This window comes from Setaria italica, chromosome V (genome assembly GCF_000263155.2).
Source record: "Setaria italica strain Yugu1 chromosome V, Setaria_italica_v2.0, whole genome shotgun sequence".
In the NCBI taxonomy this organism is placed as follows: domain Eukaryota; kingdom Viridiplantae; phylum Streptophyta; class Magnoliopsida; order Poales; family Poaceae; genus Setaria; species Setaria italica.
The window spans coordinates 47,213,335-47,226,777 of record NC_028454.1 but is presented as its reverse complement, the minus strand read 5'-3'; the positions used below and the strand labels follow the sequence as shown (position 1 = coordinate 47,226,777).

At 50.5% G+C, this 13,443-nt stretch overlaps 3 protein-coding genes across 4 annotated transcripts; 1 reads left to right on the top strand and 2 right to left on the bottom strand.

Moving 5' to 3' along the window:
* Positions 1–2,526: 2,526 nt before the first annotated feature.
* Positions 2,527–4,062, bottom strand: LOC101776785 (tetraspanin-6). The gene is made up of 2 exons (XM_004971395.4): positions 3,063–4,062; positions 2,527–2,678 (listed from the first exon to the last, which is right to left on the bottom strand). The coding sequence occupies exons 1-2, from the start codon at positions 3,899–3,901 to the stop codon at positions 2,639–2,641; spliced, it is 879 nt and encodes a 292-aa protein (XP_004971452.1). The 5' UTR covers positions 3,902–4,062; the 3' UTR covers positions 2,527–2,638.
* A 1,636-nt stretch (positions 4,063–5,698) lies between these two features.
* On the bottom strand, positions 5,699–6,762 carry LOC106804320 (serine/threonine-protein kinase PBL27-like). The gene has a single exon (XM_022826924.1). It carries the CDS (start codon positions 6,758–6,760, stop codon positions 5,765–5,767), a length of 996 nt encoding a protein of 331 aa, XP_022682659.1. The 5' UTR covers positions 6,761–6,762; the 3' UTR covers positions 5,699–5,764.
* A 2,976-nt stretch (positions 6,763–9,738) lies between these two features.
* Positions 9,739–13,057, top strand: LOC101776382. Of its 2 annotated transcripts, XM_004971394.2 has the most exons (3): positions 9,740–9,877; positions 9,968–12,701; positions 12,781–13,057. In XM_004971394.2, the coding sequence occupies exon 2, from the start codon at positions 9,972–9,974 to the stop codon at positions 12,663–12,665; it is 2,694 nt and encodes an 897-aa protein (XP_004971451.1). In that variant the 5' UTR covers positions 9,740–9,877; positions 9,968–9,971; the 3' UTR covers positions 12,666–12,701; positions 12,781–13,057. The 2 variants fall into 2 exon arrangements, with proteins under 2 accessions (XP_022682658.1, XP_004971451.1); XM_022826923.1 differs by lacking the exon at positions 12,781–13,057 and having other exon boundaries at positions 9,739–9,877; positions 9,968–12,704.
* Positions 13,058–13,443: the final 386 nt, after the last annotated feature.

The following is a 13,443-nucleotide window of genomic DNA, read 5'->3' as shown; positions in this document are numbered from 1 at the left end:
CTCTCAACAGAGTGCTGGTTAGGCAAGGCTAGGCACTTAGCAGCTATAGGCCTAGGCCACACGTACCCTGTCAAACATACCAAGGGAGGGAAGGAGTTTTGCCATTACATAAGTTAATTGACTAGTTTACTTGTCTCATGACATAGATTGATACACATCATAGTTTTTTCTATTACATGTCCAACTTCGGAAGGCTATCAGGATCGAAGCCCTTGGCTACCCCCACTCCGATGCACTCCACCGCCACTCGAGGGAAATGCGTCTTGAGAAGCGCAATAACATTCTTTGCGCACTCCACAGCGGTCTCCTTCATCAGTGCCTTCAGCAGACTAGGAGCACTCCTCAGTTGGTCCAATAGTGGCATCGGCTCGGCAGGATTGGCCTCCGATTGGACCATATCCATCACGTAGCCCGCGGCCGACCGCAGATCTTCCAGCTCTACCTCTAACCCTGCAATGACCACCTGATCATGTTGGAGGCTATTCATAGCGGCAATCAAGTACCGGTCCATGTCCTTGCACAAGTTGGCCTCATAGGCCAGTTTCTACGACACATCATACTCACGGTGCACGGCGACGTCGTGGTCTTGCTGCAGTTAGGCATTGGCGGCCTCGCACTCTTTGAGGTCTCTCTCGAGCCTCTCCTCTTTCTTCTAGGCATCTACAAAGTAACGGAACTCAAAAAAAAGATACCGGCCTCATCTACCCAAGCTAGATCCACCCCTTAGGTCCCACCACCAGGCCACTCTCACTCCCGGCTTGAACAGACGTCGTAGATGCAGTCCGACCTTCCACATGGGTCCTGACACCAGCATCCTGCAGGCTCAACTCATCCTCCGTCACCGCCTCCCTGCCCGGTCGGCGCGGCATAGGGACAGAGTTAAGCAACGTACAAACAAACTTCCAACAATGTATGACGCCATGATCATACTCACAATGTGCTCTTCTTTGCTTGGAACTTTGGGCGAAGTGGTGCTGGTAGCGGCAGGATTGGCTCCTTCTACTTCTCCAGCGGATCTCCATTTTCAGCCACTCCGCGTCAGCCGTGGTCGTCTCAAGGAGCTCGGCCTTCTTCTTCTTGGTGGCCGGGCTGGGCGATTTAGAGTCATCACTTGGCACCCCAAACGAGATCTCCGCAGGGGATGCTGCTGCCACGGCGAGTGCCTTCGGTTTCATGGCACCCCTCTTCTTCCCCTTCTTCTTCTCGGCCTCCGACTTCTCCGTCTCTAGCGCCTTAGAGCCTTAGATTCTACCACCTTGCAAACAGCTTGGCGTGTAGGAGCCGTGCCCCGGCCTCCGTCCCGCTGCCTTGGAAGTTGGAGTCGTCAGAGCTTGCAACACTGCCCACGATATAATCCGCCAGCTCCTCCGCAGGTTCAGATCAGGGGTTCCCTGAAATTGGACAAAATATAGTTAACAGAAAGAAGGTGCTGTTTGTGGTGATAACTTAATTACAGCTACAGTTTATCACGGTATCCGCTGAAGAATTCATCCCAAGGGTAAAGTTCTTTGAGGAGCAGTTCCTCTGTATCACACATCCAGATGTCAGATTGAATTTACGAGTTAACATACTAGAGAGAATTCATCCGGTCGTCAAACGCCTGCAGCGCGTCGCGCAGGCGTACGTCCTTGGTGAGCAGGTGGACTGCGGCGGCGCTTCAGACGTAGGCAGTAGAGCTGCTCCCGTAGAACGAGGAGGGGACGAGCGGTTGCTCGACCATCATGCGATGCTGCATCTCCCACCAGCGCGCCATGGCTGCCATTGTCTTGGGGTCTGTTCGCTTCAGCTTATAAGCCGGCTGAAAAGCTGAAACGGCTGATTTGTTATGAGAGAAAAATACTGTTCGGTGGCTGATAAACCGGCTGAATAAGCTGAAGCGAACAGGCCGTTGGACTCTTGGGGCTCCTCGGCGCAGCAACAGCACGGGCTCTTCTAGTCTTCTTGGAGGCGTGGGTGGTGCGAGGATGGCTGCATATATACACGGCAGGTAAGAAGAATAGTCGCGCGCGCTGCCAATCGCGGAGAGGCGGCGGGCTCGCCGGATGCGATCGAGCAGGGTGGCGATTTCATCCCTCCGTCTGTACCCCATGATGAACGAGCGGATAAAATTCCTGCTGTGTTTCGTTCTTTAGAGATTGGGGACCGTTTTCTGCCCTCAAATTATGAGATAGGAGCGTATACTTCCGACCAAATATCTACATCGATCAGACGCTAAAACACCCAGAACCTGGAGAGATAAACTTGCCATATATAAATGCATCAGATCGAGCTGCAACCCATGCGGGCATCTAAGGTTGGAGCCCGGTCGAGAGGACCAGGGCCGCAGCTGGTAGCATCGCAAACTGGACTCATGTGAGCGGCGGAGCGGCCTGTAGTTCGAGCGGGCTGCGGCACAGCCCAAGCTGCGGCTCGACTAGGCAGACGTGAGGAAGACGACGGATAGCTCCATGGATCTCTATTGGAATATTGCCCTAAGACCGCCATGTGTGCTGGTTTACTTCCGACCAAATATTTACACATGAGCCGTTAAAACACCCGGAGAAAACTCTCGCCGTATATATAAAAGTTGATATACATTATAAAAAAAGGGGACTTCCTCGGAAACCTTACTTAGCCATATGTACCATCACTAGCTACCCTAATACAGCTGCTCTCTTTGGCCATTCCACCACCTTGACCTGCACCAAGATCACAAGCAGTGCTTAAAATACATGAGATGTGATGTGAGACAAGCAAATTAATTCAAAAGTAAACTAATTTGCTTTAAAGATGGAGGGAGTATGTATTGTATATGGTAGAAAATTAAAGGTGGTCAAAAGCCACTGCATGCATGCATGCCAGGTCTAAATATGTAGCAACTTTACACGCCAAAGTAGTAAGGGGCAGATCGAACAACTTTATCTAGCTAGCTAGATCATCACTTTAATTTGTATGGTGAAATTAAATACACTACTATATATCACTTTGTATGCATGGTGAAATATAATATACTACTAGTATATATAATTAATAAGCAATCAAGCATTATATTATATGGAGTAACATACATAACTAATTATTACCAGAAGTAGTCCCATCGTGGATTGATCTTTGACATGCGGTTTACCCCATATGCTGCCTCGGCACGGCGGGCATTGCGGAAAGCGCAGCACCCACACGAGTAGACGGCGATGAGCACGACGAGGACGACGACGTTGAGGATGGTGATGTTGTGCCAGTGCCGGCGCACCTGCTCCAGCACCCCGGCCTTGCACGAGTCGCACTGGTAGCAGAGGATGCCGGGGGCATTGTTCCACCGGTAGCAGTCCTCGTCCTGCGGCTCCACGGGCATGCCGCCCTGGTTGTACGTGCAGGACGTGGGTGGCTTGCAGCATCCCGACTGTATCGGCGTGAGGCTGTGCTGCATGTAGTCGAGCGGCGTCCAGGCGGCGATCCTGGGGCAGGCTCTCGACCCAACCACGCATGCCAGCGCCGGCCGCCAGTAGCGCTCCACCTGCACGCGCTTCTGCAGCCAGCTCGAGTAATCCGTGACCCGGAACTCCTGGTAGGGCCTGCCGGGGACTTGCCGCCCGCCGCCGCCCGCCGTGACGGCCATGCCGAAGACGGTGACCCCGAGCAGGGCAACGACGAGCAGCAGCATGGCCAGGAGGTACAGCCACAGCGCCCATGTCACGTGGTAGCACGCGCCGATGAAGCCGGCTAGGGAGACGAGGAGGACGACGAATCCGATGGCCAGGAGCGGCGCCTGCAGCGCGGATTCGCATGTCGCCGCCGAGCCGTGCGCCAGCCACAGCCCTGCGCCGATGATGGGGATGGAGGCCAGGAGCGTCACCAGGTTGAGGTACCCGACCACCGTGTTGCTCACACGGTGCGGGTAGTATGGGTGTGAGTGTGAGTGCATCTGGCCTAGCTCCTCTTCTTGCCTAGCTCTTCTTCTTGCTTCTTGTTGTTGTTGCTGCCGCTGCTCCTCTCGTCTCAGACCTGCTGCTAGGCTGCTTGCTTATTATATCCTGCTAGCTCCTTTGTTGCTTTGCTTTAGTGCTTTTCTTTGAGGCTTGCGTGAACCCCGGGCCTCCGCTGTGTGCGTGAGCTGGAAATCGATCTATCTAGTAAGGCAGCTAGAAGCTTTCACACATATATACATATACACATGCATGTATCGTGAACTGAAATATGTTTTCCCATGTTTTCTGCCTGGGCGGTCTGCTTTAATTATCTAGTTCTCTTAAACTGAAATGTAAAAGCACCACCACCGCACGTACCGTCGGTCATATAATAGCTTATTTTATGGCTATGCCATCTAACACAGAATGGTTACAATAATTTGAATATTTTTAGATAATAATGTAGTCGACTTACTAGAATTGATAGAGACATCTATATATATAATAGGACATGCACGATGAGTTCTGAAAATATATGAAATATCCTTTGATTATTCCTACCTGCAGTCACGGGATTAATTGATTCTTAATCATTAAGGAATAGAATGCAGCTGGGATCTGCAGGATCTGGATTATTAAGAAAGAGGGCAAACGCGGGGGACCCCCGGCAGGCTTCTTTTTGATTGCTTGATGGGCGTGTGCATGCCTTGGTAAGTAAAGTAGATTATTGGTCCAGTCCAATGTAATTTTTCTTTTCAAATGGACAAGCTTTTTCAAAGCTAAAGGTACGGTGTGCCTTCACTGTATTGCACTCCTAATAAGTACTACTATATACATACATTATGTATCGTATGTAATCATTATTAGTAACAAATTAAAATTGCCACTGATAATAGAACTCCTCAGATTCCCTACAGTTTGAAATCCTAGGAAAAGATCGATCATAAAACAGTAGACAAAGATGTTCCCTGCAAACATTTCATAGGGAACGATTTCTAAGGAGGAATTTGGCGGGAAATAAGAATGTGCCCTACCGTGACGCTGGAGGCCGTGTGGCCTAACATCAGTGTGGCCTTGCAGACCAGTGTGGCCTAATATAATTCGACCGTGTTCAGAGCCCGGCTGGTAGCATATCGCCGTGACTTTCCTTTCATAGTACTTAATCTGGTGCCTAAACTTAACCAATGGCATCCACACGGTGGTCAGTTGACAAATTTCAAGCACCTAAAATATAATGTAGAGAAGCCATACATACGTAGCATACCTACAGATATCTTTTTCTCCTCTCATACCCAATATTTACCTAAACGCTAAACGGTAGTTGTTCGGCCACCCCTCGAGTAGCGAGTAGAGCATGTACACGGGCTACACGTTTTATAAGATTACAATAAATTTTATACTTATACAAATGAAAATTAGAAATTTTGATATTTCATCATCCAAATATAAAAAGTTATAAAGCTTAAAAGTCAAACTGACTAAAAATCTAATCATAGGTTGGATGTTCCTAGTTTACGGTTCTCAAATAACAAATGCCATATTGATTACAATTAGTTGTAGTTTATACTTTGCTATCGCCTGAACATCGTTTAAAATGTCTACTCGCCATGTAAAACCGTGTAATCACCATTTCATGTACACCGTTTAGGCCGTGTAGCGTGTACACTGTTTAAGCTGTGTAAAACCGTTTTTTTACCGTGTAAACAGTTGAACCGTGTAATTACCGTTTAGACCCTAAGCCATTGAGTAATGTTTACACGGCGTGTAAACAGCCTACACGGCCGTGTAGGCGAACATTGCTCATACCCAACAATATAATACGTACAGTATATATATACATGGCAGTATGTACGTATATCCTGGCCTGCGGCCGGCTAGAGCTAGCTGGTGCTCGGTGGTGCCGCATCGGCCGCCGCCGCCGCCTCGGCGAGGTATTCCAGCGTGACGGCGGCGTCGCTCATGAGCGGGCGTGCGGACGCCTCGTCCTGCAGGCACATGGCGGCCACGGCCACGGCCTGCTTGAGGTCCCTCTCCGGGAAGGCCCCCCGGAGGAGCGGGTCGGCGAGCTCGCGGTACCTCTTGCCGTCGCGGAGCATGGGGCGGGCCCAGGCGACGAGCAGCTGCTCGGCGGGGGGCCTGGAGGAGTCGATGGCGCGGCGGCCGGTGACGAGCTCGAGCAGCAGCACGCCGAAGCTGTAGACGTCGGTCTTGACGGTGAGGTTGCCGGCGCGCACGTACTCGGGGGCGCAGTAGCCGTAGGTGCCCATGACGCGCGGGGAGCGGTCGCCGACGGGGCCGAGCTTGGCGAGCCCGAAGTCGGAGAGCTTGGGGCAGAGGGCGTCGTCGAGGAGGACGTTGGAGGACTTGAGGTCGCGGTAGATCACGGGCGGGTTGGCCGTCTCGTGCAGATACTCGAGGCCACGCGCGGCGCCCAGGGCCACGCGCATGCGCGTCTCCCAGCTCAGAGCGCGCCGCTCGTCGCCGCCGGGGCTGCCGCCGCCGGGCATGAGCAGCAGGTGGTCCGCCAGCGACCCCAGCGCCATGTACTCGTACACGAGCAGCCGCTGCTCGCCGTCGGCGCAGTAGCCCACCAGGTTCACCAGGTTGGGGTGGTGCAGCAGGCTCAGCATCATCACCTCCACCACGAACTCGCGGTTGCCCTGCGCCCCCTCGCGGTCCAGCTGCTTCACCGCCACCACCTGCCCGCTCTCCAGCCGGCCACGGTACACGCGCCCGAACCCGCCCTCCCCCAGCAGGCACTCCGCCTGGAAGTTGTCCGTCGCCGCCGCGAGCTCGCCGTACGTGAACGCGCGGGCCCGGCTGCTGCTCCCGGCGATATTGCCGCTCGCCGGCGCCGCTGCTGCGTCGCCTGCCATGCATTGGCCATATATATATCATCCATTCAGTCAGGTAAAACATATATGTTGACGATGGCATTAGATATATATACATATATGTATACATATAATTGCTTACCGCCGCCGGCTTGCTGATTCCGCGTGGACGAGCACGACAACCGCAGGCTACGACCGCGCCTCCTCGACGCCGCCGACGGCAATGGCGCCTCCTCCTCACCCGCTGGCTTGAAGCATGCAAAGCAGCCCACCATGATCTATCTATCTCGCTCCTTAATCAAAGCAGAGCCACCAGCAGCAGTGACAAAAATAATTAATCCATATGCAAGAACAGGAGGGCACGCTGCAAGATCGATCGATGGAGATGAACAAGAGAAACGACAAGGCATGGCGTTTCGATCGGCCAGCCAGCCTACACGCATGCATGCATGGTGTCTTCTGGTCATCTGGTAGGAACTAAATTTACCCATGCATGATCTCTTGTTTATTAGGAGTAGGAACTAAAATTAGTATGTATGCTCTGCTCCCCCTTATATACCGATGGTCAATGCCTCAGTAAATTCACTCTTGCAATTTCTTTAGAAAATAAATGGATAATAAAACTTCATAAAACGCATACTCCCTAGTTGGTAACGGGCATTGTTTCATGGACTTGCAAGATCGAGTCCAGTATTGCTTCAAGTCCTGATCGAGTTCTTAGACTCCATCTGGATCGATAGAGATGTTCTTCTACTGTTAGAAATTCTCTTTGCGTACTTCTTTGCAGAACGTCTTTGTTTCGACATGGTGTGCGAGATCAACGATGATCGAGAAACCGGGTATGTACTTCTGCAAAAGAAGATTCCAGATCGATGATAGTGGTCATCACAACCACACCACCATATATAAGGAATATATCAAAGGAAAGCTCAATTTCGAATGAATAATCTGAAGTCATTCAAAATTCAATTTTTCTTTGACATGATCCTATAGTCCGATTGTAATGACCAGCAGTACACCTGGAACCTTCTTTTGCAGAAGTTAGATGGTCGGGATCTCGATCAAGGGTGAGCTCGTACGCCAGGTTGAAAACAAAGACGTTTTGCATACAAGTACGCAAGGAAAGTAGAAGCAACAAGAGAAGAACATCTGGATGGATGCCAGAAGGACTCTTAGTAGGTTAAACTCCAGGATCTCAAGATAATTAATACCATACTCGAGCTTAGTGCCCTTTATAAAGTTTAGTCAACTGTTTGGTTTGATCTCTTTTAGTCCTAAACTTCTAGACAAAGGGATTAAATGGAGGACTAAAGGGATTAGTCCTCTAGTCCTTTAGGAGGTGACTAAAGGGACTAAAGGTTCACGAGGACACCCCCTCCCCTCATTATTGCCCCGTTCCCTGCAAATTTTGTGCATTGATTAGTGGTATTTTGATCTTTGTTCATCTGGTTTAATGGCCTTTAATCCTGGATCCAAACGAGGTAGGGACTAAAGTTTAAATCCTGTTTGGTTAACATGGACCATCAGTCCACCCATTTCGGCCCCTTTTAGTCCCTAAAATGCTAAACAGGTGGACTAAAATGTGGACTAAATTGTTTAGTTCTCTAGTCCAAGAGGGGTGGGCTAAAGTGGACTAAAAGACCTGGGAGACACCCCTGCCCCTCATTTATTGTCTCCCTCCCACCTGGCCCCCTCCGCCGGCCTCCCTCTCATTGTGGGATGAGCCCTTTGCGGGTAGACGCTGAAGCGGGGCTCGACTATGCGCCGCCCAACAGCTACTGCCTCTAGGCGCTCGGGTTGTCGCCGGCGTCCTCACCCTCGCGGACGCCGCGGAAGAGCGGGTCCACAGGCTCCATTGCACGGTGGTGCCGCCGCATCGACCTCCGCGGCGAGCTCGAGATCCCGCCGAGCTTCGGCCGCGAGGAGGCAGAGCCGGAAGCGGGAAGGAGAGGAGGAGGAGGAGGAGGAGGTGGTGGTGGTGGTGGTGGTGGGCGCAAGGACGCGATGAGGAGGAACGACGGCATCGAGAGGGATCATGCGGCGCCCAATGCTGGCTGGTACGGGAACGGCGCGCTCGTGGACGCCGAGGTGCGGAAGAAGGATGCGGAAGCGGAGGCGAAGTGGAAGGCAAAGGAGGTTGAGGCTAGGAGGAAGGAGGAGGGTAATATCATTTTTGTTCATCTGTTTTAATAGACTTTAGTTCATGGATCCAAATAGGGTAGGGACTAAAGTTTAGTCCATGGACTAAAAGGCTATCTCTTTAAAACTTGGGCTCTGGGTGTTATTTAGGCCTTATACTCTCCAAATGCAGATCTAGCCTCCTAAACTTGGCTTCGGATGTCACCTAGATCCATATACTCTCTAAAATCTTTGTCATCTTAATGAATTGATAAAAAAATATTTTTTACATAGATATAATTTAATTATAATCAAATAAAGTGAATTCATCTCAATGTGTGTGGAGAATATTGATACGCTGAATCCAGAAAGATTGATGATCTTTTACTTTGGAGGCAATATCTTAACTAGCAACGGATGACAGATGTGCTCCATTATTTTTGGAAGATTGTTCAAATTCATAGTTGCACTTACTAAACTAAATCCAGGGGTTTATAAGATAAATTACTGGAGAAATATTGGGAGTTAATAAAAGTAATGGCTTGATTGAAAGCATGCAATTTGATTTATCATATTCTATTAGTGGGATGATACTGCATTTAAGAATTTAGGCATTTAAGAATTTAGGAATTTTAGGAACTTTATTCGATGTGACTAGGGCTAAACTTTAGTCTGAAGATCAACACGCTTAAGGACCTTGCATTTTGCTCTTGAGAAAATATGAAGACGGATTCGTCCCGTCCGCTTTCACCGTGGCAGTCACGTTTCTTTCGTGAAGCCTTGGCGGAGGCTTTCACAAATAAAGCACAACTACAGGGTTGAATCGGCAATAATGAAGCAAGACGCGGACAGAGGAGAGGAGAAGAAAAATCTACAAACTTTGGCAGGTAGCCCCTCGTGCTAAACGGGAATTCCAAAGGGACCCCCACCTCACGCCACATCTAACATTTCTCTCCTCGACTCGGCGTCGTCTCCAAAATTCCCCATCTCCCTTGCCTCCGGCGAACCCTTGCTCCCTCCCTTCCACGGCGGCGAAGCTCTGTAAGTTCTGCCCCACCTTCCTTATTTTCCTCTCGAGTGACGCAAGCCCCCCTCCTCCTCCTTCTAATTCCTCTTCTTCCTTGGCCCTAGCAACATGGCGGATGCACGGGGAGAGGCTTCCGGCGGGGACAAGGCCACGCGCCCGTCGCGCCTCCGCGTCGTACGCCCGGACGTCCAGGAAGTCCTCAAGAGCCCTCGCCGTAGCCGCCCTAAGAAGCAGCAGCCTCCGCCTCCGCCCCAGCCCCCGCCGCCAAGGAAGCAGAAGCAGGTAAAGGAGAAGAAAGACCGGGGGAAGGAGAAGGAGAAGGAGAAAGAGAAGGGAGAGGAGGAGCAATTCGATCCCGTGCGGTACAATTGCGCCTTCCAGCACGAGGACGAAGGGAGCCGCGACTTCGCGCCGCCGGAGCTTGTTTGGGGTAAGGTGCGGAGCCACCCATGGTGGCCCGGCCAGGTCTTCGACGCTGCTGACGCGTCCGAGGTCGCGCTGCAGCACCGGAAGGCCGGCGCCCCGCTTGTCGCCTATTTCTGGGACAGGACCTTCGCTTGGAGCGACGGCTCCGCGCTGCTCCCCTTCCACGCCAACTTCACGCGGTTGTCCGCCCAGAGCTCCATGTCCGGCTTCGTCTCCGCCGTCGACGCCGCGCTGCAGGAGGTTGGGCGACGCGTGGAAGCTGGCCTCTCGTGCAGTTGTTTCGCTTCCAGTGTTGCCACCAGGCAGGAGGTTCAGAACTCTGGCATCCGGCAAGGAGCCTATGGTGCAGCGGTAGACGCCTCGTATATGAGGGACGCCTTCCAAGGCAAAGCATTTCTGAACTACATCTCAGCACTGGGAAGGAGGCCGCTGGCTGGCGCTGATCTTCTTGACCTTGCCACTGCCAGAGCGCAGCTGAGGGCGTTCAACCGATCAAGGGGTTCAAGGGATCTCCCTGAGTTTGTGACGTTCGAGGGTATTGAGGAGTTTGCGGTGGCGATCCCACGCACAAAAGGGCAAAGGATGAACAAGAGTGGTGAGTCTGATGTTCCGACCAAGGACAATAAATCCAGGCATGCTGGGAGTTCATCGCACAGGAAACAGACTTTACCGGAAGCTATGGAGGAGGACAGCGGTGGAGGCGCAACAGATGATACATTGAGTAGCAAGGGGAAAAGGTCAAAGCACATGAAGAGTTCAGAGAAGAAGAAGAAAATAGGCATTTCCAAAGATTCAGGTGGACTCGATACAGCTGATGTTGTTGAGGGCAAAACACCAGCCAACAAGACAGTGGATGGTATTTCGAGCATGAGCAAATCTGGGCGCACGCTAAGATCCATGCGCAAGAAGGAAGATGCCTTGGAGGGTTTGAAAAGGCTGGGAAATGAAGATAGTGATGAAACCTTAACAGGGAAAAGCAAAGATGCCCCTTTGCTTAAAGAAAGCAAGCTGATGCATAGAACGAGCTCTGCACGCAAGAGGAGTAAAATTACAGACCATGGGCATGAAGTTGAAGATCTCAGTGTGAACAATTCCGCTTCGATTGGCAAGAGAAGGTCGGGGCGTGCTGAAATGAGCAATAGAGTGCCCATCTCCGAGCATGGTAGGAAGAAGAAGAAACTTTCTGAACTTATGGCAGAGACAGGCAGTCCTAATTCTGCATCTGATGGCAAGAGCAAGACTCGAGGGAAGCGTTCTTCGCATGAATCAACTGAGAAAGCTGAGGATCCTGATCGTGACTCCAAGGATACGATGAAGGCTAGGAAAAGAAAGAAGCTCAATACATTGGGGGATTTGTCTTCCCAGTCAGAGCCTTCCTGTCATAAGAAGTCCACAAAGGTTGGGAAACTGATGACCAAAGCTTCTGGGAGCAGCATATCACATACACCACCTGCTGTCAAAGCTAATGGTGCAGCGTCTCAGACAAAATCACGCAGAGCTAAACACAAGCTAGTAAATGCTGCAGACAAGTCTCCACGTCCTGTGAAGGTGGATCGGGGCAAGAAAGAAGCCTTTAGTGAGGAGTCTCTATCTTGCGATGAAATGCTATGGCAGCTCTCAGTAGCTGCATGTGATCTTAAGCAGCGAGAGAAAATCGTCCCCACAAGTGTTAACTTCTTTACTGATTTTAGGAACAACTTGACGGTTTCTAGTTCTGATGTCAATGAGGAGGTACCTGAGAAGGCAGCTAACATTGAATCCACTCCTTCTGAACAGCCTCTTGCTGATCATATGAAGGATGACTATTGGGCTGACATTCTCATTAATGTGGAGGAGCCACTGTCTAGCCTCAAAAAGAAGAAAGATGAGAGTAAGAAAAGAACAAGCAAGAAGGCACATCAGGTCAAGAAACTTACTGATACTCCATCAGTGACTCTGGAAAATGCAGATGAGCCAAGAAGTGAAGGCAAAGAAGATACAGAGAATGGGGAACAACTTAAGGCCGAAAGCAAACCGGTGGTCGCAAATGGGTCTCGACTGAACACTGGAACCAAATCTGCTGAAGAAATGGAACATAGCAATGGCGTGCTGGCTGGGCTGGTGCTGCACTTCAGCGGGCCAAGAGCTGTTCCATCACGCAGTGACCTTATCAAGATTTTTAGTCAATACGGGCCTGTTAGCGAAGCCAAGGCAGAGATTGCAAACAATGCCAACTCTGCTCAGGTGATCTTCAAGAGGCGCATGGATGCTGAGGCAGCGTTTGCAGGCGCTGGGAAAATCAGTGCCCTTGGACCAGCCCTTGTCAGCTTTCGACTCACCGACTTCCCAGCTGTTGCTTCAGGAAATGAACCTTCGCATGGTGCATCAAAGAAATGAACCCTAAGCTGTAGAAGCTGTTGCATAACCAATGAGGTACTCAGGTTCTGTCTCCAGCCGTCCATCCACTGCTGTTGTACATCATCTTATGCATGTTATGGTGTCCTTTTCGCAGGTCAACAAGATGAGGGAGTTAGAGGTAAAGGTATACTAAGTGGTAGCTAGCTTGTTGCAGAATTAAGCATTCATAGGAACAGCGATCGCATCTATGTTTTCCAGTGTTGTGAAGTGTCATATACTCTTGCGTCATTGTACGCTGCGGACCAGATCAGACAGTTACCAATAGGTGTTGTAAAAACATGTTTTAAAGCTGTTCTTTTTACTTTGTTTCTTAATCCGAGCACTGGATTCTGATGTGGGTGCAAGCATATCTTTGTATTGTTTGGTGGATATTTTGTCTTTGTTCTTTCGTGTGGAATCAGCAGCTGAGCTGTGGTGGATCACCAGGACAGGAGTCTGTCTGTGTGGGGGTTCTGAAAGGTATGCAGTTACTCCTGTCATCTTATTCTGCAAATTTGACATGGGCGATCAATTTCATCCATCTCAAACTAGTGAAGCTTTTTATCTTTCTTTTTTTTTCCTTTTTCACATCAAGCGTCGTCCATTGATATAGCCGGGAGTATAAAATACATTCAGCGTGTGCAGCGCAAAGTGATTTGCATGTGGTAACTTTCTTTCCGCTGTATGCGTATGGAGTAAAGAATTTCCACGATCGATGGATGTGCACTGAGAGATGGCTAGCTTTTCTACCTTTACATGGTGTGGCTTTATTCGCTGC

Coding starts and splice junctions, on each gene's coding strand:
- LOC101776785 (XM_004971395.4), bottom strand. CDS start 3,901: ATGCACTCACACTCACACCCATACTACCCGCACCGTGTGAGCAACACG. Junction 2,679..3,062: donor CCACGATGGGACTACTTCTG/GTAATAATTAGT, acceptor ATCTTGGTGCAG/GTCAAGGTGGTGGAATGGCC.
- LOC101776382 (XM_004971394.2), top strand. CDS start 9,972: ATGGCGGATGCACGGGGAGAGGCTTCCGGCGGGGACAAGGCCACGCGC.
- LOC106804320 (XM_022826924.1), bottom strand. CDS start 6,760: ATGGCAGGCGACGCAGCAGCGGCGCCGGCGAGCGGCAATATCGCCGGG.